This window comes from Maniola jurtina, chromosome 26, assembly GCF_905333055.1.
Source record: "Maniola jurtina chromosome 26, ilManJurt1.1, whole genome shotgun sequence".
Taxonomy (NCBI): Eukaryota; Metazoa; Arthropoda; class Insecta; order Lepidoptera; family Nymphalidae; genus Maniola; species Maniola jurtina.
In genome coordinates, this window is record NC_060054.1 from 3,829,444 (window position 1) to 3,855,394 (window position 25,951).

The window sequence follows — 25,951 nt, forward strand, 5'->3', positions numbered from 1 at the left end:
CGGAGCTTTATCTGTGACGTCATTGCCACTCATATTCCAGTTCAAAAAGCCAGACCTATTTCTGATTCTGTCTTGAGGCTTCGGCGGTGGCTAGTTACCACCCTACATTTAAAGCCGTGCCGCCAAGCGACTTCGCCTTCCAATAATGAAACTGCCATACCCTTTCCAAGTTAGCCCGCTTTTCATCTTAGACTGCATTCATCACCAACCATCAGGTGAGATCACAGTCAAGAGCTAACTTGTATCAGATCAGAATAAAAAAGAAGACTAAGTTATAGAATAGTACATTACTGTCCAGGCTGGAAATAAAAATTACAACGAGATAAAAAGTACTTCCCAAGTGATTTGAAAAGCTGAGTCCTTCTGAAATTTCGAACTATCAGTTTTGAAGACATTCCGAAAATTCTTAGCCCTAATTCGCACGAGAGCGTTAAAAAGCGTTGCGTTAAAACGCGCCGTTGTGCTGATAATTACAAAGTGCGCGTTAAAAAAGCGTTGACGTGTGAACAGATACTTGGGAATGCATTTGTTCTATTTGAACGCGTTTTAACGGACATGCGAATTAGGGCTTTATAATTATATAATTTATTAATTCCAGCCTGGACAATGTATTATTATACGTATAATGTATTATTTTATAACTTGGTCTTCTATTTATTAAAAAAGCTCTCGTGCGAATGAGGCCTAAACGGAAAGTTTAATTCAATAAAATATACCTATTTCTATTTTATCCTAAGTGACAATTGACTCTTGTTGATAGATTTTTATATTTGCTATATTTGTTTTCAGTCTCAACTGGCGGGTCTGTTGAAGACGGCAGAGGAGCTCCGGATAAAGGGCCTCTCGGATATACGGTGGAACAACAAGGACGAGCCGCCCGACTGTGACACAGGTGAGAGAGAGAAAGAAAGAAAGTCAAAGTCAAAATCATTTATTTATTCAAAGTAGGTACAATTGTACTCCTTTTGATGGTCGAAATCGTCAAATTTGTACGATATAGTGGTGATAATTAACTACGTAACTTAAAACTAAAGCTACGAGGGTTCCAAACGCGCCCAAGTCTGAGAAGAGCTCACAACAAACTGCAACTGCGACAAGAAAATGCATTTATTAGTTGTTGGTGTCACAGTTAAAAACAAAGCATATACAAATTTAAAGTTGCTCAGCAAGCTATGGAAAGGGCTATGTCAGTAGTTTCCCTGAGGGATAAGATCAGAAATGAGGAGATCCGCAGGAGAACCAAGGTCACTGACATAGCCCAAACTATTAGCAAGCTGAAGTGACAGTGGGCAGGCCAGGCCTCTCGTAAAGGCGATGGCCGTTGGAGCCGGAAAGTCCGTGAGTGGAGACCGCTTTTAAGCAAGCGTAGTGTGGGACGCCCTCCAGCACGATGGACCGACGATATAAAGCGGCTGGCGGGAAGTGGCTGGATGAGGAAGGCTGAGGACCGGGTGTGGTGGCGCTCTTTAGGGAAGGCCAATGTCCAACAGTGGACGTCCACAGGCTGATAATGATGATGATGATGATACAAATGTAACATTTTCATCTGTAACATCATTTTTGACAATCTTTTCTCCCATTTGCTCGAAAATTGCTTCATTATCTTGTATAAAACAAAACCTGAATCGGCTCTTTTCTGTATGCTAGCCATTTATAACCTGACAATTATATTATAATGAAATAGCCGGACAGTTTCATATTGGTAAGGAGATTATTTAAATGCATACTAACATAAATTAGGTGTTTTTAGGTACACGATAGGACGAGGAACCTATAAACGTCATGTGCTGTGTAATAGGTGATCATGTTGATAATGCTGATGAAGGATTTATTTTCAGGCGCAGTAACTACAACGCCTCACGAAAAGAGCCCTCCAGAAAGAAAAACGAACGACACAAGACAGGAAAACAAACACACAGACAAACCTACAGAATCCAAAAGCACGCACGACGTCAAAACGTCCGACGTTAAAACGCCTGATGTTAAAACTTCGAACGTTAAAAGTACGCACGATGTTAAAACGTCGAACGCAAAGAATACGCACGATAAAACGCCGTGTATTAAAAGTTTATTAGAGTTGGATAATTGTGAGACGTCGCCGGAACGGGAGAGTCGGAAAGAGACGGAGGATCGGGATGAGGTTATGGAAAAGTTTAATGTTAATGGTAAGTAGTTTTAAACACTTGAAGTTAAGGTTAAGAGATCAAATCTTACTTTTTTTTTTGTTATTATAAATAAGGTTTGCTAGCGATGTTTACAAAATATATCTTAAATCAAATAAAGAAACGTGGAAAAAAATAATCCTGTATATTTTAAAAGTTCGTGATGTATTGTGACGATTCAAAAGAACTTGTAAAAGTTTAATTGGATAAAAATATTTTGAATTTGAATTGCAAATAAACCACCTGCCTGACGCTAGAGGTCAACGTACGTTGCATAGATAGGTGCTGCGTTGTAGGAAGGGTATTGATCCCGAGTTTCGCACAATATACATTGTGGGTTTGAAAACAGACGTCTGCTAAACAAAAGATTTTTGAAAATTTCAATCCCTAACACTGTTAAATAAAAATTCGCGGGCATAAAAACAAGTGAAGCATAATTATTTTGTCGTCAAGCGCAACACTCAAATTGCTTTACTTCATACTGTAATTTGGTTTTTTTTTTCAGGAGGCCCCCCACCACTTATAAAATTACCCACCAAGGAAAAATTGTCTAGTCCTATAAAAAGGGATACTTCTGACAGGTAAATAATGAAATGAAGATTTCTACAATCAAAATCTATTCAGCATAAAAATCTGTTTTAGAATGTCCAGGTAAAGTCCTTACATCAGACACCCCACTCAGTGTAGTTCAATTTCATTTATTTGCTGATACAGGAACATAACAGGTGTAAGTGCATAATAAAATATTGTTATCTTATGCAACTATTCCCATGTCGATAGCTTTAATAGTTACTAATAATAATCGACTGTGACAGACGGACGGACAGAACGAAGATAGTTGCACCCATAACGGTTTCAATTTTACCATTTTGGTAGAGAATCTAAAAAAGAATTATGCTATGTAAATTATTTGTTGCGTAAAAGCATTGGTATCAAACATAGTGAGTCCATCAAAAAGTATTGTTTTTTAGATTAAATAATAGTAATTAAAGCCCTTACTGTTTTTTACCAGAGAAAGTCCAAGTCCAAAACGGCAGAGGCTAACAAGCGGCACCGACCACACGGACGACGAGAACAGCAGTCATATGAAATCGTGAGTATTAGGCCCTGACCTGACTATACTACACGTAGGACCACTTCATGAAAAACGGTTAAAGTTATTTGACGGTTACCGTTAAGATTTGACCATCCTAATCATCATCATTACCAACCGACTAGCTGATGCGACTTCATTCGCGTGGATATAGTTTTTTTTTAAATTCCGTGGGAACTCATTGATTTTCCGAGACAAAAGGTAGCCTATGTGTTAATCCAGGTTATAATCTATCTCCATTCCAAATTTCAGCCAATAGTTTATATTAGTGTGATAGATGTCCACTGTTATATATAGGTTTCTCTTATGGCTAGTTCGGACTACATTACATACATACATGACATACACCACTTACTATTTGATAGCAGCCAAGCACTAATGGGCAAATGGTAACCAACTTATAACTTGGTATTTTGTTATATAATGGTATATAACAATTTATATAGAAGCAGGCGTTATTTTGCGGAAGTCCATGATAAACAAAGAATCAAAAGCTTAATTTGCTATATAATCCGCTGAAAAGGGCAAAGTATGGTATAGCAGTGGGAGGACGGGTGGTGCATGTCGCATGCTGCATGTCGCATGCTGCATGTTGCAGCTTACAAAATTGCCTTTTTTACGGATTATAGCAAATTAAGCTTTTGATTCTTTGTATATAACAATTTATTATCAAATGTGTTATTACTGCTGAAAGCGCAATAATCCATACTTCCATACTAATATTATAAATGCGAAAGTGTGTCTGTCTGTCTATCTGTTTGTCTGTCTGTCTGCTACCTTTTCACGGCCCTACATTTTAACCGATTCTGACGGAATTTGGTACAGGATTAGCTTATATCCCGGGGACGGACATAGGCTACTTTTTATCCCGGAAAATCAAAGAGTTGCCGCGGGATTCCTAAAGACCCATCCACTTAACCGATTTGTATGTTTGGTACCGAAGTAGCTTGCGTCCCTGTAATCGAAATAGGCAACTTTTTATCCCCGAAAATCCAACAGTTCCCACGGGATCTATAAAAATCCAAATCCACGCGGACGAAAGCGCGGGCATCCTCTAGTATTAGATAATGTGTGAAAATTTGTTTATTTATCTTACAGAGAAAGGGATCCAGAATGGAGGCATGGGAACTTGGTAAGAGTTTATTATGTACCTATTTGTTTTTTAAATGAATGGTTTTTTCATACACCCCTACTTTTCAATTACCATAAAAAATTTAAGAGTGAATACAAGAAAAGTTTTTTGTTTTAAATGTGCAATCAGATATATATTTTTAACTTTAATTTGGTAAAATGGTAATAAATTTTGTTTTGTTTTAAAATATGTATGAAATTAATGTAACACTATTACTTAGCATACAATTGTTTTTAGTTTCTTTGTTCTCTCATGGTTATTTCATGTTTTGTGTGCACTAAAGTTTTCTATCCATCTATCTATCTATCTATCTTAGTCTATGGATAACTCGTCATGTCAACTCCTCATGTCATATATGTACTCTAATAATATTTAGACTAATTATTGCTATACATATAGTACATATTATTATACATATAGTATAATATGTACTATATTTAATATATATGATATATATTATGCGTTGGATCAAAAAATCTAATTCTATTCTATTTTTATGGATATTTTAGGACACTCCATTTACCTATAGGTATTTATAGTACTTGGAGGGTGATAGTCTTCTTCCCCCACGGTGACCAGCCGGATTGGGGTGTCTTCACAAAAATTTGGTTTAGTTAAGGTTGTGGTGTTTAATACTTCTGCACAAAAAAGGAGATAAAAATAACATAAATAATTATAGACCAATCAGCCTATCATCAAATATTTACAAAATCTTCGCTAAGGTCATACTTGGCAGAATAACTAGAACATTAGATGAAAGTCAGTCAAGAGAGCAAGCAGGATTCAGGAGTGGATACTCGACGATTGACCATATATATCAAACAGTTATTTGAAAAAAGCAAAGAGTTCAACTTCACATTCTATTGTTGTTTCGTGGACTACAGTAAGGCGTTCGACACAATAGAGCATGACAAAATCTGGCAAGCACTTAAGAACCAAGGTGTAGAAAACAAGTACATCAGAATAATAAAAAATATCTATGATAACAGCAAAGCAAAAATTAAATTAGAGAAACAAGGAAAGGAGATCAAACTAGAAAGAGGAGTACGCCAGGGCGATCCCCTCTCACCGAAGTTGTTTACAGCAGTTCTGGAGGAAGTCTTTCGCCAGTTAGATTGGGAAACATGTGGGCTGGTCACAGTGGCGTAACTATATCATCTAGGGCCCGTGGCAAATTCTTTTAATGGGGCCCTATCAGTAAAAATCGCCACGTTGTACTCAGTTTAATTTTAATAAACTTCGAGAGTTTCAGCATACCTACTCAATTACACGTTGTACCTACATATCCCACTAATGGCCATGGGCAAGGCCGTAGCCAAGACAGCCGTTTCAATTTGACAGCAAGATAGAAAACAACAAGATATAGGAGCGCGAGCGCAATTTATTTTGTTTAATACAGATAAAAAAGCGAGAGATGAACGAGCTCAGCCATAAAAAATGTTATGTTTTAAAGCACCTCACTCAACTTTTCTCATGAAAAATAAAGAGTTTCTAGCAGTGACGGATTAAGACTACTTGATGCCCTAAGCAACCCATGCCTGTGGGCCCCCCTATCCGTATGTCAACTAGAATCGGTCTTTAATTAAACCTTTACCGCCTAAAAACATTAGTTTTTTGTAAAATAAGATGATGAGATGTAACGTTTAGAAGTGGAGTAGGTGCGACAACAATAAAAACCAAAGCATAATTATTTATTTATTTATTGAAATGCGCCTTGCGGCTTTCGGGGACATTCGAATTGTCGGGCAGCGAGTGGGCAAGCGGGAGTGGGGTTATGATTCTAGATCGGACTCTATGTCAACTTAAAACGCGCGAATTTTCTAATTAGTCCTAGAAAAGTTTCTACTCTCACGAGTCACGTGACGTGAGAGTGAGACGTGAATGCCCTAAGGACAGATTTTTTTGTGCTTCTTCTGGTGCCCCCTCAGACGTGATGCCCTAGGCAATTGCTTAATTTGATAAAGGGTTAATCCGTCACTGGTTTCTAGGGATATTTATTAATGTTAACCCATGCGGATGAAGTTCCGGGTAAGTACTACAATAACAACTAATACAACAAAAGCGCGAGCGAAATTTTTATTAATTGTATTTACAAAAATCTATATTAATATTAGCGACCTTTTCAGGGCTTATCTTCTTGGGCAAAATTTGGTACTATTCAGTGGTAGCTTGCATTGTAATTTGTATAGGTATTTTATCCCAAAAAATCAGAATTTCCACGGGGTTTGAACGAAGTTCCGGTAATCTAATACAATATAAAAGCGCGAGCGAAGCGAGCGCAAAATTTTTGATAGATTGTAAATTCGAGAACTAGTTATCATGCATTTTGAAAACAATTTCTCTTTGTCTGAGATTTCGGGGCCTCTTGGGCCGGGGCCCTCTTGGGTCGGGGGCCCGTGGCAATTTGCCAGCCCTGCCACCCTATTGTTACGCCACTGGCTGGTCATCAACGGTGAAAATCTATCACACCTAAGATTTGCGGATGACTTGATAATCCTCTCACCGACGAGTGAAGGCCTGCAAACAATGTTGAACGACCTAGACAGAGAAAGCCGCAAGGTGGGACTAGATATGAACACACAAAAGACCAAAGCTATGACGAAAGGGAAACAAGAACCTATCAGGATCAATAACAACCTTATTGACTATGTCAATGAATACATATACCTAGGTCAAATTATTTCCCCTTCAGATCTAACCACAAAAGAAATTGACAGACGCATTGGAAATGCCTGGAAACAATACTGGAATTTGAAGGAAATTATGAAAAACAGTGAAACTAGGACAAATATCAAACAGAAACTTTTTGATGCCTGCATACTACCCCTGTAATTACGTATGGTTGCCAAACCTGGGCACTTACAAAAAGACACTACAAAAAACTAAAAACTTGTCAGAACTCCATGGAAAGAAGTATGCTAGGTAAAAGACTATCGGATAAAATAAAAATTGCGACTATTAAGAAACACACAAAAACTAAAGATGTCATAAAAACGATAAAAAAGCTTAAATGGAAGTGGTCAGGCCATACTATAAGAGGAACTGAAAAATGGTCAAAATTAGTCATGAATTGGTTCACAAGTGACAAAAAGAGGAAACGAGGTAGGCCATGTAGACGATGGATCGATGATATTAGAGGTGTCAAATATGGTTAGATTCCTATATCATAATATTAATGTTTGTTACAGAAAAATATTGAATATTTTTTACGTTAAAATATATTAACTATCAAAAAAAAAAGCCGCAAGCAGAAACTTGCATGCAAACGATTTTCAACCTTATTGACATATTTCAGAAAACCACATATTAGCAATCTATGAATGATACTGAGCAAGAATATGACAAAATAACAACTTTCTCGTTACCGTCAATAAGGTCGAGAATCGCTTGCACCTGTTTTTCTGTTGCTTTCACCCCTAGCGAACCATTATACAGATTACCACCTTAAAAGCGACGTCTGGGAGGTGTCGGAGGAGGTTCTGTAGAAATATATTATATCACTTTAAAAAAACAAATAATTTTTATTTTGTATTTTTATACTTAAATTATTTCTTTTCATCATTTTTTTTATAAGAATCATCAAAAAGAAGTGAGAACTTATCGCCGGCGCACTACTGAGCACGGGTCTCCATTTCAATAACACTCAAGTAATAAAAATAGTACCTAACACGATATACTAGTACCAACAAATTTCAAAGGCACTTGTAAACCTTTACTTCAATAAGTACCTACAAGCTTCACAAAAATAAATAATAGATTCTGTATTCCTTGTTAGCACCCTTCAGGTTCAGATACGGAACCCTAAAAAGCATGACAATAAAGAAATCCCGAAAGACGTATAGTATATGGTAATAATTTTACTCTAAATACCTAGGCACCTATACCTACCTACGTATTTATGCAAAATTAAAAACAATTGGAATGATAAAGAAATGTCAAGAAGGTACAAAAAGTAGATAAGTTTACCCAGTTACCTATTTAAAAATCGTTTTAATAACGAGTTTTTATTTTAGCCTTCATCACGGCTAAAACTAATACAAAAATCGAACAACCCAAGCTCCAAGCACGCCGGAGCTATAACAGACACTCGGTTCCTATGGCTACCTCCCAGTTCCATCATGAGACCCTGGATATAATCCACTATGCCCACCCGGTTCCATCATGAGACCACACAAACACACACATTTCCAAAAAGACCAATACAATTTACGTACCTAACCTATAATAACAAATATGCGCGTCACAAATCTACAAAATCAAGTAACTAACCTAATCTGTGATAATATCAACTCCGAATATCGAAATATGATATTATTTACATTCAGTATTCACCCACAACCAAGTTCACAAATAAATAAAACTACTGTCCTGATTGAATAGCAAAATCGAAAGAATCTATTTGATAAATGAAACTACCGAGGGGCGATATTCCAAACGAATTAAAAACCAACGCGTAGCAATAGAATATAATATTTTATCGCGTATGATATTCGCTACTGATATCGTGTGACGTAGATCGTAGGTCTATCTTTGGCAAACGCCTCGTCAAATTTAAAAGCAATTACTAATAGAAAATGTATTGCTTTAAAAATTTTATATTAAATATGGGGTTTAAGGAATATCTAATATCCTGAATATTTTTTTATATTGAATATGTATTATAGATAAATTATTTTTTGACACCACTATATTAAAGCCGTAGCAGGTGGCACATGGACAAGAGTAGCTGCTGATAGAGAGAAATGGCATCAGTTGGAGGAGGCCTTTGTCAAATAGTGACATACAGACAGGGAGTTGATGCATAATGAATGAACAATGAATAAGTTAGGAACAGTGTCATTAAAATTTATGTTAAATTAGAAAAAAAAAAAAACTCATGATGTAACTGAAATAACGTCTGAATAAAGGCTATTATCATTATTATAGATATAACTTACTCTCACGCCCGGTTACAAAATAGATATATATAAAAGCCAAAGATAATATAATATACTTACATATATAAAAATAAATAAACCTACATACACATTTACATAAATACATATTTGTACCGGGCGGAGGATTACACCCCGGCAGGGGAGACCAAACGGCCGGGGGTCAGGGCGACAGGTTGAGAAAGCGGCGGACTATCCTAGCCGAGTCTAGCAAGACCGCTTTTTGCATCCTGGCTGCGAGCGAACTGCCACGGAACCCCAGTCGCCTCAGATGGTGAGCGAGGCTGACTGGGATCAACCCGTTTGCAGATATGACGATTGGGATGATTTCGGTGGACTCCACATGCCACATGTCGGAAACCTCGTGAGCCAGATCAAGATACTTGCGTTTTTTCTCCGTCTCAGCTCTCACGAGGTTCTCGTCATATGGAATGGTGATGTCCACCAAAAACACCCTCGACTGTGCCCGGTCCACCACCACAATGTCAGGCTTATTCGCTAGAATAGTCCTGTCCGTGATGATGGACCGGTCCCAATAGAGCCGGACTCCGTCGCGCTCGAGTACCGGCACCGGTGTGTACCTGTAATACGGCAACCTCTCATCCAGGAGACCGTACTTCAGAGCAAGCTCTTGGTGAAGGATTTTGGCTGCTTGGTTGTGTCTGTGCAGATACTCAGTGTTGGCAAGCGCCGAACATCCCGAAAGCACATGTCTGAGTGACTCGCCGGGATGGCGACAAGCTCGACAGATGTCGTGAGTGCCATCCTTCAGAATGTACTTTCGGTAGTTCCGCGTCTTGACCACCTGATCTTGTATCGCACAGACAAACCCTTCGGTTTCCCCGAAGAGGTCACCAAAGCGCAGCCATCGCACGGACGCTTCTTTATCTACGTGTGGCTCATTAAGAGCTTTAAAAAAGCGTCCGTGCAACTCCTTCTCCTTCCATACGGTCTCCCGGTCAGAGGTGCTAAGTACCACCGGTTTCTGCCACTCGGTTTTGGCTAAGGATAGTGGAGTGAGTCCTTTATCACATTCTATGACCTCTCTATGCATGGGGGACCCCTTCATCGTCTCAAAGTAGGTTCTGAGACTGGATATCTCCCGGTTATGCATGGTCTTGACGCTTTATTATTATTATTATTATTATTATTATTTATAGTACTAGCACAGTTCTCGATAGTTAGGAAACTTGTAAAAATCGTTGAGGCGTCATGTACACTGGCAGGCGTCAAATGTTACCTACATTTGACGCTACGTAGGCTATGAAACGACTAGGTCATCATCACTTACCACCAGGTGAGATTTCAGTCAAGGGCTAACTTGTATCTGAAAAAAAGGAGATAGGTATCCTTGATGTCACCCTTGGCCTAATATTTGCCAGAATATGTCAATTCAGGATCAAACCGAGAGTTTCCGTAATCTAATTCACTCTGGTTATGTTCTAAACAGCAAATAGTTTGCCCATTCACAGGACATAACAGCGGAGAGGGTGGTGGGTTGGGGCGCGGGTGAAGACGAGGCCAACTGGTCGCGCGACCAGTCGGACGATGAGTGGGCCGACCCGCCTGCCGACATCGGGTCTTTCCTGCGCACCAAACTACGCGTCGATGGTGATAATAGTGCAGGTCAGTCATTGTTGCTTTAGTTGAAGAACTTGTTGGGCGATTAGTCCGATTACAGCAGGAAAGGTGGTGGATCTGGATGAGTTATAGACTAACTGGTCGCGCGACCAGTCAGACGGCGAGTGAGCTGACCGACCGGCTGACATCGGGTCTTCCTGCGCAACAAACTACGCGTCGATGGTGATAATAGTGCAGGTCAGTCATTGTTGCTTTAGTTGAAGAACTTGTTGGGCGATTAGTCCGATTACAGCAGGAAAGGTGGTGGATCTGGATGAGTTATAGACTAACTGGTCGCGCGACCAGTCAGACGGCGAGTGAGCTGACCGACCGGCTGACATCGGGTCTTCCTGCGCAACAAACTACGCGTCGATGGTGATAATAGTGCAGGTCAGTCATTGTTGCTTTAGTTGAAGAACTTGTTGGGCGATTAGTCCGATTACAGCAGGAAAGGTGGTGGATCTGGATGAGTTATAGGCCAACTGGTCGCGCGACCAGTCGGACGACGAGTGAGCTGACCGACCGGCTGACATCGGGTCTTCCTGCGCAACAAACTACGCGTCGATGGTGATAATAGTGCAGGTCAGTCATTGTTGCTTTAGTTGAAGAACTTGTTGGGCGATTAGTCCGATTACAGCAGGAAAGGTGGTGGATCTGGATGAGTTATAGACTAACTGGTCGCGCGACCAGTCAGACGGCGAGTGAGCTGACCGACCGGCTGACATCGGGTCTTCCTGCGCAACAAACTACGCGTCGATGGTGATAATAGTGCAGGTCAGTCATTGTTGCTTTAGTTGAAGAACTTGTTGGGCGATTAGTCCGATTACAGCAGGAAAGGTGGTGGATCTGGATGAGTTATAGGCCAACTGGTCGCGCGACCAGTCGGACGACGAGTGAGCTGACTTTGGTAATATTTTTAACAAGCAGAAACTTAGTAAGTAACGATCGCGCTGCAACTAGACTCCATCGGCGCACATTTTAAAGAATATGCGGCGACATTTTAACGTGCTCTATCCTTAATCTATTTTCTAAAATTTGACTGACTAACTATAGAGCCTCAATAGCTCAACCGGTAAAGGAGTGGACTGAAAACCGAAAGGTCGCCGGTTCAAACCCCGCCCGTTGCACTATTGTCGTACCTACTCCTAGCACAAGTCTGACGCTTAGTTGGAGAGGAAAGGGGAATATTAGTCATTTAACATGGCTAATATTCTTTTATCAAAAAAAAAAAAGACTGACTGACTGATCTATCAACGAACAGCTTAAACTACTGAGCGGACCGGGCTGAATTTTGGCACGCAGATAGCTATTATGACGTAGACATCCGCTAAGAAAGGATTTTTGAAAATTCCACCCCTAAGGGGGTAAAATAGTGGTTTGAAATTCGTGTGGTCCACGCGGACGATGTCGCGGGCATAAGCTTGTAATATATAGAGCTATATAGTTAAAATTACAGCTGTAATTTTTTGATTACAGATGAAGAGTCAGATGGTAGCGCGTGCGGTGCGCTCGCGCAAGCGTCGTCTTCGTCGTCCACTACTAGCACGGCGCATATAGACTATATCAAACGTATGTATGGCCAACTGTATCATTTCTATACTGCGTTACACTCCGATTAAGGAGCAAGCGACGGGTCTGCCCGCGAAAATCAAATTATACTTGATTTTTCCCAATTTGTAAACTAATACGACAAAGTAGGCTTATGGCATTCTAGTTGCGGCGATAACAGTATCATCCCCACCTATTTATATAAAAATCTTTACTTGAAAGGGTCCAGTTTAAAAAATTAGCTCTAGTATCGAACACTCACAAATTAGTCGATACTAGAGCTAATTTCTTAAACTGGACCCTTTCAAGTAAGGATTTTTATATAAATAGGTGGGGATGATACTGTTATTGTCGCAACTAGAATGCCATAGGCCTACTTTGTCGTAAAACCAAATAAAATTTGAATTTCGCGGGCAGACCCGTCGCATCCACCTTAGCGCCTGTAGACGACGCATAAAGTTGGCGAAAATGGGAAACTTTGTAAAACTTCATTTTTTTTAATGAATTTCAGCTGGTAAGCAAGGAGTCCAAGACCCCAGGTTTATGGATGTGGTGAAACTAAACGACTACCTACAGCACGGGAGGCGGCCGCAATTTTGGGAGGAGAACTATGTAAAAAGGGTATGTATTTTTCGCGACAGGTCGACATGACAATTTCCTAGTGAGGATATCGATAATTTTTTAGGTTCCGTACCTCAAAAGGAAAAACGGAACCCTTATAGGATCACTTTGTTGACTGTCTCTCTGTCAAGAAATAAATAGTATAAACCCGGAATAAAAAGTAGCCTACATCCATTCCCGGGTTGTAAGCTAACTCTGTACCAAATTTCATCAAAATTGCTTGAACTGTTGGGCCGTGAAAAGCTAGCAAACAAACAGACAGACACACTCTCGCATTATAATATTACTAGCTAATGTCCGCGACATCGTTTGCGTGGATTTAGGTTTTTTAAAATCCCGTAGGAACTTTTTGTTTTTCCGGGACAAGAGTAGCCTATATCCTTCCCCTGGATGTTGGCTAACTCTGTACCAAAGATTTAAACTTGCTACTTAAAAGCTACCAGACAGACAGACACACTTTCGGATTTATAATATTAAGTATGGATCTTGTAGATGCTCAAATCGCTGCTAAGACCAGCACTGAGACGTCTATCGATTGACAAAGATGATGATGATGATGATCCTTCAAATTGCAGGTGATGGAGGCGGTCAGGGTCAAGGAGCTGGAGATGAAGCAGGCGGCGGAGATCCTCGGAGTCAGCTACGGGACCCTGTACGGCCGGTACCGGGACGTGTATGGCTGCATCAATAGGCCTTACAGGTGAGTGACAGGTCAGGGTAAGCATTAGTTAGGTAGGTAACAGGGCTCTCTCCGTCACTCGCTTCATACAATCGTAGTTCCAATTTCATTTGAATATTAAGCAACCAAAGTCCATGAAATTTTGCAGACATATTCTAGAAACTAATATCTGTGTCTGTGGTTTTCCAGATTTCTGTTAAAATATTCAGTTTCAAAGTTACGCGGTCTTAAAAATTTACATACAAATCTTTGAGCCCCTGTAATTTTAAAACTACATATTTTAAGAAAAATCTAAAACACCACAGACACAGATATTAGTTTCTAGAATATGTCTGCAAAATTTCATGGACTTTGGTTGCTTAATATTCAAATGAAATTGGAACTACGATTGTATGAAGCGAGTGACGGAGAGAGCCCTCTTAATAATAAAATTGAGCATTCAGCTATTGTAGCTAGAGTAAGCACTGCTTTTATGCCTCTATGACCTGTACACCACTAGTAGAAATCTGTTATAGAGTTAAATGAAAAAATGAGACAGATGTACCAATGTATCACACTAATATTATAAAGGAGAAAGTTTGTATGTGTGTGTGTGTGCGTGTATGTTTGTTACTCCTTCACGCAAAAGCTACTGGACGGATTGGGCTGAAATTTAGAATGGAGATAGATTGTACCCTGGATTAGCACATAGGCTACTTTTTATCCCGGAAAATCAAAGAATTCCCACGGGAATTTTAAAAAACCTACATCCACGCGAACGAAGTCGCGGGCATCAGCTAGTCTCAAATAAATCTGTCTCGTTTTAACTCAATCTTAAGTCTGAGCAAAGTCAAGACGGACCCTTCGCTTGCCAAAGTTCTGGCAAGCGAAGGGTCCATCAGTCTAGAACTCTAGAACTTTGTAATGGGTAGTGCCACATAAACTATTGCAGTTCATTGTAACGTTTGTTGTGTCTGTCCATCTATCCGTCCGTCCATATGTTCACGAAAAAATTATATTACTAAATCACACATAGATGGCGCAGTCCGTCATTAACTTGGAGTGTTCTACATAAAAGACTTAGGTGTATCCTGATGATGCGGAACTCTTTGTGGACGAGTACGTCTCGCACTTGACCGATTGTTTTATTTGTCGAACAGAACGGCGCGAGAGTTCTGGCAAGCGAAGGGTCCATCAGTCTAGAACTCTAGAACTTTGTAATGGGTAGTGCAACATAAACTATTGCAGTTTATTGTTACGTTTGTTGTCTCTCTGTCCATCTATCCGTCCGTCCATATGTTCACGAAAAAATTAATTTACTAAATCACACATAGATGGCGCAGTCCGTCATTAACTCACAGGATTCTACATAAAAGACTTAGGTATATCCTGTACGATGATGCAGAACTCTGCGTACACAAGTACGTCTCGCACTTGACCGATTGTTATATAGATAGATAGATAGAAACTCTTTATTGCACACAAAAACACAAGGATAACAACACAGTAAGAAGAAAACAGAAAAAAAAAACAATTGTGTGCAAAGGCGGCCTTATTGCTTGGAGCAATCTCTACCAGGCAGGCAACCTTTGCTGAAAGGAGAAGTTCTAGGAAGGAGGTTGGATAGTACCAAGTCGCAAGGAATTATAAATATAGTCGGAAGGAATTAATTTTATATTTGTCTTACAGAACGGCGCGAGAGTTCTGGCAAGCGAAGGGTCCATCGGGCGTGCTGGAGCGGTTCCAGCGCGGCGACCTGGGCATCGAGGCCGCCGCCCTCGCGCTCGGCGTCATGCCGGCCAACCTCGCGGCCTACGTCGCCGACGTCGCTGACAAAGGTATGTTCCATGCTGGACATGGCCACCTTAGCGCCACCGCTTCCAACACCATTCCAACGCTTGAAAGTGTTTATAGTCTGGGACGTAATAGGTATAATGTATTACATCTAAGTCAGTAAAGGGATCCATTTCAAAGCAAGGTGAGCGATATTAATTTATATCTCATGTTATAATATCACTACCCATATTATAAATGTGAAAGTGTGTTTGTTTTTAGGGTTCCGTACCTCTAAAGGAAAAACGGAACCCTTATATAATCACTTTGTTGTCTGTCTGTCTGTCTGTCTGTCCGTCCGTCCGTCCGTCCGTCTGTCCAATCGAAAAGGTTGGTACTTCCTGTTGACCTGGAATCATGAAATTTGGCAGGTAGGTTGGTATTATAGGACAAGTCAAGGAATAAATCCAGAAACTGTGAATTTGTGGTTACATCATTAACAAAAAATTGAAATGTGTTGAAATTTTCAGTAAGATAACTATACCAAGTGGAGTATCATATGAAAGGGCTTTACATGTGCATTCTAAAACAGATTTTTATTTATTTTTATGCATAATAGTTTTTGATTTATCGTGCAAAATGTTCTGACTGATGATTCTGACTCTCTGGGCTGGTATTTTTGAAAAGAAATAATTCACAGATTACGAGGTGCCAATCGAGATAGACCCTAACGCGAAGTTACGGGGTCGTCCCTACGGGTCCACCAATGCGACCACCGCCGCCGCCACGCCCAAACAGCAAAAGAAACCGGACAAGGTACCTTTTGATATCTAGTATTATTGACCCTAATAGGGTCCCACCTTATGGGACCTAATAATGTGCCTACACTTTTTGAAAGTCTGTACCTGCAAACAGCTGATTGCGGAAACGAATGCAAAATCTTCCGTGAAGAACGTAAAGTAGCTAGACAACGAAAGAATTTATGTCACTAACTATTTGATACTACATATCTTATTTGTGATCTATACTAATACAATACAACATTTTAAATTTATCGATTTAACTAAAAAAGTACATCTAATTACATCAAATGTGTATGACGTCACATCTGTGTATTTTATACAAGCTCCCATACTAAGCGAGCGTTTAGACGTTTGATAAAAAGTCGCTGATTTGACTAGTAGTCATCATCCCTTTGCTCACATCTATTTTTTACCCGATTCAACTCAAGTATAGCTTAGTTTTACCATGTAACAAAAATTTACAATTTTTTTTTTGTGTAAATATAGACGCCTGGCAAGAAAGTGATAGTCGGCAGTCTGACAGATGAAGATCCGATACCTGCCAGCGTGATCACTACCCAGGAAAAGGCGCTGTCATCACAACCCGCATCTAGTAAGTTAGATCTATTTTCAGGGTTCCGTACCTCAAACGGAGGCATGGTCATGGTTACATGGAAAAATGTGGGGGTCTCCAAAATTTTTTTTTGCTATTGTATCGTGGGGTGTCAAATGAAAGAGGAGAAAATTCTGAGTTCATAAATAAATATACTACAACATTGAAATATACCAAGAGACAGAAAAACAATTTTACTATAATATTTCAGCGTTTATTAAGACGATCGCAGTTGGGTTTTAGTTTTCAACTTTTTTTGTAGAGTAATTTACATAATTTATCATTTCCAGGTGGGAAATGGCCTTCCATCCGCGTAGCGTCACTAGACTCTTTACGGGGCACTGAACAGCCGTCCTCCCCGCCCGCCGGTCCGCCCTCGCCGTCGCCCTCGCCTTCGCCCTCGCAGCTGATGCGCACGCGACCCGACCTCACCATCGTGGCTGCACGACACGGGCGCGCCGACTCGTGACATAAGCAATAACGTGTCACACAATATGACGTCATAAACACAATATGACAACATAAACAATATGACAGCTAATACTACCGGCTTGTGAAAGTAGCAATAACGCGTGGCGTCACTAGACCCACTACGAAGCATAGACCAGCCGTCCTAAGGCCCGGTATCCACTTAAGCGGAGAGGAGATGTGTACAGTCAACCAATCAGATTTTTATAAGATGACGTGATAATTTTATCGCGTCACCTATTATGAATCTGATTGGTCGACTGAACACATCTCTCTCCGCTTATGTGGATACAAGGCCTAACAGCCTATGCCCACGCGAACCGACCACGTCACACGCTATGACATCGTAAACTCACAATTTGACATCATAAACACAATATGACAACATAAACACACAATATGACAACATAAACACACAGTATGACAATATGAACACACAATATGACATCTAATTCTACCGGCTCACGACACTAACAACAACGCAAGGCGTCATTGAACTCGCTACGAGTCATAGACCATCCTACCTATCTGCCCTCGTCTTTAACCTTGCAGCTTGTGATATAAGCAATAAACTATGACATCATAAACACACAATATGACGTCATAAACACACGACATCCTAAACAGTATGAAAGTTAATCGCCTCGTGATAGTCAATAACGTGTGATACACACTATTACGTCACAAACACAATATGACAACTAATACTACTGATGTGACACAAGCTATAACCTATGACATATTATTGTGACGTCACTGACATATAATATTGTGACAACATGTGACGTGTCACATACACTATGACATGTAATACTTACATGATAAATCGTAAAAACGAGTCTTGGTCTTTATACTCTTTTTAGTAAACCTCGGATTATACACTGGTACTAATTTCATACAAATCTCTCAACTAAAATAGGTCTGAAAGTAGTGCTGTCCTTTTCATAATGCTAGTCGCAGAAAAGGACAACCACATATGTAACATGGACCTGTCATTAGTTTAGAGATTTGTGTAAAACTCTGTAATTAGTATCATAAAGACGCAACCTTAACTTTGAATTAACAAAAAATGATGAAATTAGTGAAATTAAAAAAAAAAGAAACAGTTTTCCGAAACTAATTTTCATGATCCATGTAAATAGTTTATTATATAGCTGACCAAATTGTAATATTAAATTTTAAAAAAAAATTAATATAATATATTGTGTACCTATATTGTGTATATTATTAATATAATTGACAGTATTTAATATAATAAAAACATAATGTTATATTCAGTGGAATTTTAGTGGTTTTAAGAGTCGTGGCTAACTAAGTAAATCGCTTTAAGTAGTACTATCCATTTAATATTGACCCTGAAGAGAAAAAACTGACTTGACTGACTGACTGACTGACTGACGCACAGCTCAGACTTTTGGACGGATCTGGCTGAAAGGCATGCAGATATTATTATGACATAGACATCCGTGCTAACCATTTTAACTCACTAACCAATCCCAAACTAAACTGTTTTCGCCATTTCTGAATTGAATTTCGAATGTTTTTTGAAAACATATTTATGATTGGTGGGTGACTCAAAATGGTTAACGCCCACTGAATTCTCTGTCTCTGTCCTTTATATGGAATTATGAGTAACGCCACGGTTCTAAAACCACTAAAATTTGACAGAGTATGAAAAAATCTCCGAATTTCGTATGATTCCTAATTAACGAATATTGTCAGTTGGTTGATATGAATATTATATTAAGAAACTATATTTTTACCTATTGTTAATATTATGTAATAGAGGTCTGGCTAGCGAAAGATGAGAGTGAAATATTTAGAGTTTTTCAGAAACCAGCAACATGGCAGATAAAGAAAATGTCACTTGTTGTTTTTATAACGTCATTCAGTTTAGATACTACTTTCATTTATTTTTTATTATTCAGCATGATTTATTTAACTGGGCTATCAAGTTTGATAAAATATGGAATTTATTTATTTTATTGAAAAGGCACACAAAACAGGTTGTAACAAAAAAAAAATTAAATGTGAAAACAATAGATTAGGATCTAAGTAACATTTAAACATTAACAGTATTTTTTTTCTCTCTCGTCTGGCTTTACAAAGATTAGCCAATGTCAAGTTTGTAGTTATTTGTAACAACTTAGTTAAAGTTAAACTATACAAGTATGGACCCCGTCTGTGCCGGCGCTCGCCGACATACGCACGGCACTGCCTTAGAGCGCTTTCCAGTCAGTTTTTTTTTAAAAAACACTCCAAAAAAGCAGAGCACGCCCGCCAGCTAACACCAACACAGACGAAGTCCTTATTCCTTGTTATACACGGGGATACACGACTTTTTTTTTTATTTGCTGAAATTCTTCACTCTCAGCTTTCACTAAATAGAAACGTGGATGACAGATAAAAAAGTATGAATATTGCAACACTAAGCCATAGGTGGTAACATTCACTTTGCCCAGGCATATTCAACATGCCCATAAAAAATACATAAAGTTATAATCTATTTATTCTTAGCTGACTCACGACCATAGTAATTTATCCTTAATTTTCTTAAGATTAACAAATCACTGACACCTCAGATGAAAATTTCACATAAATTGTGAAATTTTCATTTTTGAACAATTTAAGCCACTGTTATTTCAAAGTTTGAGAATTTCACTTCTGTCTGCATTTCTCATTGATTGCCATTTATTTTTTTGGGCCACTTTTTGAAAAAAAGAACGCGAGAATTTAGTTTTTTTTTTCGTCCACGCGGACTACACAAATTTCGAACCCCTATTTTATCCTAGGGGTTGAAATTTTCAATCCTTTTTGACGTGACAACGTCTTATAATTCGATAGCGCCGGCTGCACGCACGAAAAAACGACTCATGCGGCGTTACCTCGCTCTGAGGCGTTCCATGTAAGGCTTGAAGTGCAAGCGAGAGCGCGGAACGAGCGACAAAGAAGCACAATCGGCCTTTGTTGTCACGTTAAACTATCGTCAGTAAACCGACTTTACAGACAACCAATTTTTAGCGGATGTCTACGTTATAATAGCTATCTATATGCCGAAATTCAGCCCAATCGGTCCTGTGGTTTGAGCTGTATGTTGATAGATCAGTCAGTCAGTCAGTAAATTAGTCAGTTTTCCCTTTTATATATTTAGATAATTCGGATAAGAAAAAATAGATTGTAACTATTACATAGAGGATTCCATTTTTATTTCATAAAGAGCGATATTTTTAGTATATAGAGTACCATATGTAAAGAAAAAATAAATAAATGTAAAAGAAAAATATATGAAAAAAATGTAAGTATGTAGTCTTATTTTAGTTCTACAGATGTGTTTTTTTAAATTAATTATTATTATTAACTATGATTAGCGTAAAAATATATTACTATTAAAGAGTACGTCAAATCTATGAAAACCGTGAGTTAGTTAGTTGTTAATAAGGCATCACATCCACTGCTAACGGTCGAGAGTTCTTGATTTTTTAACAAGTTCAGAGTTCTGCGTCACTATATCTGTATTATATTGTTTTATGAACGGGAGATTGTCGTTAATTAAAAAAAAATATTTTGAAAATTTAAAAAAAGTCAAAGCTATTTTAAATGATCAGCGTGTCTGATTTTATAGTCCAACGACGACAGTGGGGAGATGACGTAATGCTCAGTGAGCAAAGTATTGACAGCTAAAAGTCGGTACCGCCTATATAATATCTCTATGGTACCGCCGACATGCCTGTTATTTACTTACTCGTATAATATCTTAATTTAATAGATACTATGCAAAAAAAAAAATACATTTCCCAGTCAGTCTTTGAAAAAGCTTATAATTGTATAAAAAGACAATACTAACATCAAATTTTATGTGACAATTGATTGCAGTTTATATTGTCAAAGAGTATCAAAGCCAGGGTTGTTCAATGAGGGTTGTTTAAACATGCTGTTAATCCGGTTTTAAACAATTTTTTTAATCCAGGTTGAACAAAAAAAAAACATTTTTTTTTTACTTTGATCAGAGCCATATGACAGGGTATTATGGCAGACGTGAGCAAAATGATCCAGGTCACTTTTTTTTCAATTTAATTCACTATTCCCTGGTATAACGCAAAAGTCTGAACTTTGAGAACTCTGAACTCTGGACCGTTGGCTGTGGGGTGGACGCCTCAAATGTAGATATTATGAAATATATTGTTCCTCTCACTTCATTATGTCCAATGTAGGTTTTGTAAAAGATTTTTTTTTGTTGAATACTCAAGAATATTTTTTTTTCGAAAATTTTCCGACTTTTCTGTCGCCAAATAGTCTTTTTGACGGTCAAATTTCTCTTTTAAACATTATTATTTATTTGGCGATTGAAAAATTGGACCTTACAGAGTTTGTTTCTCGTAAAGGCACGGTTGACGTTGAAGCGATTTGTTGAGGGGGGATAGAAAAAAATAAATATTTTTCTTATAATAACTTCTTATAGAGACCTTTAAATGATACTGAACAACTTTTGTTCTACGTTTTGAAAATTCTGATAAAAAATATATATATTTCTCACATAAAATGAAAATTAGATTTTATAAAAGATATTTTTTTTCCAGAATTATATTGAAACTTATCCTTAAGAGGTTATTATTATTTGCGCAGATAAATCCCTCCCATTTATCATTCAAGCAGCGGTATTTTTACGTGAAACTAACCTATTTTATTTTATTTGGAAAAATATATATTGAAAAAATATTATTAATTAGATATACTTACCTATACATAGTTTTAGTCTGGCTGAATTTAGTTTTTTAAGTTTTTTTTGGTTATATTTTGTATGTAATCTATTTACGTAGACTAAAATTTGGATGATTTAGTTTTACGTTATGTATAGTGTTAATTAAATGTTTTTTTCTCTTTACAATAACTATTCCGATATCGGTAAACTGAGTTAAACATAAAAAATATTATAATTAAGTTAAGGTAATAAACTAAAAAGAGATTTGTTACAACTTTAAGTTTAAACTAGAGGCAAAACTTAATGTTAAGACACTTTTTTTATAGTTTTTCAACGAAAATTTTCTTCATCTCGTTATTTTTTTTTTAATTTTGAAAATATGCAAACCGTCCAAATATTGGTTTGTATTTTCGGTTATTCTCTTTTGAGTATATTAAAATATTTATTTCGCAAAAATTGGCACTGATTCGGTCAAAAAAAAACTAAATCAAGTTTAACACTGACATCAACTAATACTAATTGTATAATCCATTTCAATGAACTTTAACTCTGTCTTTTTCTTACTCAAGTGGAAAGAAAGGGATGCTCTGCTTAGATATCAAACTTCCCTCTAAAGTAAAATAGGGTAGTTGATATCAAATTTGATTTAGTTTTGTTTCATCTGAATCATTACTATGTCCCACCCCTCTAAAGAAATGCAAAAAGTGTATATAATAATTATTATACATACAAAATATTATATTTAATATGGTCCAAGATCCCACTGCCGCAAGGCGTTCCTTTTTTCTGAGAAGCAAAATGTGTGATATAGAGATGTTATCACTAAGGTGCATGAGACGAGTCTGCCCGCGATGACAAAGTAGGCTTATGGCATTCTAATTCCTACAATGGCAGTATCATCCTCACAGGATTACATAAAAATCTTTACTTGAAAGTGTTCAGTTTAAGAAATTAGTCATAACAAGTGTAAATTAAAAATTTATAACACCCCCCACAAGTGAAGGTTACAGTAACTAGAAAAGAGCTGATAATTTTCAAACGGCTGAACCGATTTTCTTGGATTATAGCTAAGAACACTCTCGATCAAGCCACCTTTCAAACAAAAAAACTAAATTAAAGTCGGTTCATTAGTTTAGGAGCTACGATGCCACAGACAGATACACAGATACACACGTCAATTTTATAACACCCCTCTTTTGGGTCGGGGGTTAAAAATAATGTGTTTGACATGAGTTACTAACAAATTATTCGAAACTATAGCTAATTTCTTAAACTGGATCCTTTCAAGTAAAGATTTTTATATAAACCTGTGAGGATGATACTGCCATTGGCGCAATTAAAATGCCATAAGCCTACTTTGTCGTATTAGTTTACAAATTGCGAAAAACCAAATTAAATATGAATTTCGCGGGCAGACCCGTCTCATGGCGCATAACACTACTCTATCCCACACATTTTTTTCTTACAAAATAAGTAATGTCTGGCGGCAATGGGATCTTGCTCTAATATAATAATATTTTATACTCTGTCCAACTTCAATTGGATGTGTCGTACCAAATTTTCACTGTAAATTAATTTATTGGATAAGTTATTTAGGTATTTTTTATTTTTTGTTGTTGACTCATAGGTTAAATGATTTTGTTTATTTATTACTATTAGTAACTTCTTCACTACCCGTTGGTTTTCTTGGAAAGTCTGTTTTCTAAAAACAGATTTTTTTGGTCGTATGCCTACGTTATTGCTTGTTCTAGTGTGTTTCAATATTTTTACATACTGTCCACACATTGAATATCAAAAAAAAAACAGATACTGTGTTTGGAGTTTCACTATTTGGCTTTAAGAGAAGTGTCCCCGAAGCGTACTCCATACAACATACATACAAACGTAGTGTTCTTGTCATTCTTATTTGAATCATCATCATCAGCCTGTGGACGTCCACTGCTGGGCATAGGCCTTCCCTAAAGTGCGCCACCACACCCGGTCCTCAACCTTCCTCATCCTCAATTTGAATATTACAGTTTTATTTTAAGTATAAATTAACCAATCAAAATCTTATTTTTATGGTTCAATAAAGAAACATACTACATACTCATATGAACTCAGAAAACATAATACTCCTTTTTTTAGAACAGACATATTCTTTTAAAAAGAATATTAGCCATGCTAATCGTGACTAATACTCCCCTTTCCCCTCCAATTAAGTGGAGCGAATTCCTTGCGCCAGGAGTGGGTACGACATTAGTGCAACGGGTGGGGTTTGAACCGCGGAACTTTCGGAATTCAGTCCGCTGCTCAACCATTGAGCTATCGAGGCTCGAATACATATAAAAAGAATGAAACTACATTTGTTTGTAAAATGCTGGGGAACTTCTCTTTACCCATTACAATAACTTCAATTCACTAATTTGTTAGTTAAATTCGTTTATCCACTCATTATTTTTAGGAATACCTAATTATTATTATTAATAAGTCTCAAAGTTTTATTTAAGGCTGATTTTCTTCCCGCGCTGACCGTCGGCGCTGACGTATCTATATATTCGTGATCATCATCATCACCATCATTTTTTATTTATTTACTTAAACATCTTTATTGTTTAATACTATGACGAATAATAAAATACAGTATTGACTTTAAAACAAAGAGCGACCTTATCACATATATTGATCTCATCCAGGCAACCCATACTTAACCCCCGTCCACACACTGCTCTACTCGCGCAATTAATCGCGACGCGCCGCACTAGGTCGCTTGCCTTTGCAACGCGATGGACGTCGAAACTGTGGCAGCGTGCGCGCTATTGCATACTTATCGACAAAATAGGGAGCGATGGGCATGAACGAGGAACATGCGAGTACTCGGCCACACTACGTCTCTGCCTCCGTTCCTCGCTCCTTCCCATGCCACACGGGCAGTGTGTGGACGGGGGGGTAAGAACTTATACAGGGTGTTAGGTAATTAGTATATAAAGACGACACGTATCCATGCTACTTTGATCTAAAACTAATACAATCATTACGCAACACTAAATCAGTAGGTTATGATGAAATTATAACGAAAATCATTAAAACATGTACATGTGAACTTGTACCAGTTTTGACACACTTAGTTAACTTATCTTTTATAAACGGCGAATTTCCCGATGCTCTCAAAATATCAGTAGTAAAACCATTACATAAAAAAGATGATAGAAAGAGCCTCAATAACTACCGTCCAATTACACTTGTGCCTATTTTCTCAAAAATCTTCGAAAAAGCAATGTATGATCGACTATCGAAATTTCTTACAAAAAATAATATAATTAACAAACAGCAATTTGGATTTCAAAAGAACAAGTCCACGACCCTAGCGGCATTCCAATTAACTAACAAAATATCAGAATACATAGATTCTAAAAAACCCACATGTGTCGTATTCTTTGATATGAGTAAAGCTTTCGATTTCGTTTCGCACAGCATCCTCTTGAACAAGTTGGAGCAAAATGGAATCAGAGAACCGGCGCTTAGCTGGATAGAATCATACCTAAAAAATCGCAAGCAATGTGTGGAAATAAATTCTATTGACGATAGTGGTACTATAGTTCCTCAACGTTCTGACTTTAAACTTAACAAATTTGGTGTTCCACAAGGAAGCGTCCTTGGACCATTACTATTTTTGACCTACATTAATGACCTACCTTGTGTAACAAAAAATGATTGCTATTTATTTGCGGATGACATATCTATAGTCGTGACAGGTAATAATAATGCTGAAATTAATAAATATGAAAAAGACATCAATGATGAAATAAATACTATCGTGAATTGGCTAAACGATAATAACCTACAAGTAAATATCAACAAGACTACCT

General features: G+C 37.9%; 1 protein-coding gene and 1 long non-coding RNA gene across 3 annotated transcripts in view; one reads left to right on the top strand and one right to left on the bottom strand.

The window, feature by feature from the left end:
- The window catches only part of LOC123878600, an 82,327-nt gene extending 63,746 nt beyond the window's left edge, over positions 1-18,581 (top strand). The window contains exons 6-18 of one of the 2 annotated variants that reach the window (XM_045925894.1): positions 790-892; positions 1,839-2,165; positions 2,668-2,743; positions 3,175-3,255; positions 4,354-4,387; positions 10,779-10,947; positions 12,418-12,510; positions 13,001-13,110; positions 13,686-13,810; positions 15,458-15,606; positions 16,242-16,357; positions 16,831-16,936; positions 17,227-18,581. In XM_045925894.1, coding sequence (XP_045781850.1) covers positions 790-892; positions 1,839-2,165; positions 2,668-2,743; positions 3,175-3,255; positions 4,354-4,387; positions 10,779-10,947; positions 12,418-12,510; positions 13,001-13,110; positions 13,686-13,810; positions 15,458-15,606; positions 16,242-16,357; positions 16,831-16,936; positions 17,227-17,405 — 1,668 coding nt within the window. In that variant the 3' untranslated portion in view covers positions 17,406-18,581. The remainder of the gene's footprint in view (positions 1-789; positions 893-1,838; positions 2,166-2,667; positions 2,744-3,174; positions 3,256-4,353; positions 4,388-10,778; positions 10,948-12,417; positions 12,511-13,000; positions 13,111-13,685; positions 13,811-15,457; positions 15,607-16,241; positions 16,358-16,830; positions 16,937-17,226) is intronic. The other variant, XM_045925895.1, reaches the window with a different exon arrangement.
- Positions 15,076-22,991, bottom strand: LOC123878744. Its single transcript, XR_006798869.1, has 3 exons — positions 22,404-22,991; positions 19,479-19,494; positions 15,076-15,087 (listed from the first exon to the last, which is right to left on the bottom strand). It is a non-coding gene; the product is annotated as an uncharacterized LOC123878744 (long non-coding RNA).
- Between the last annotated feature and the right edge of the window lie 2,960 nt (positions 22,992-25,951).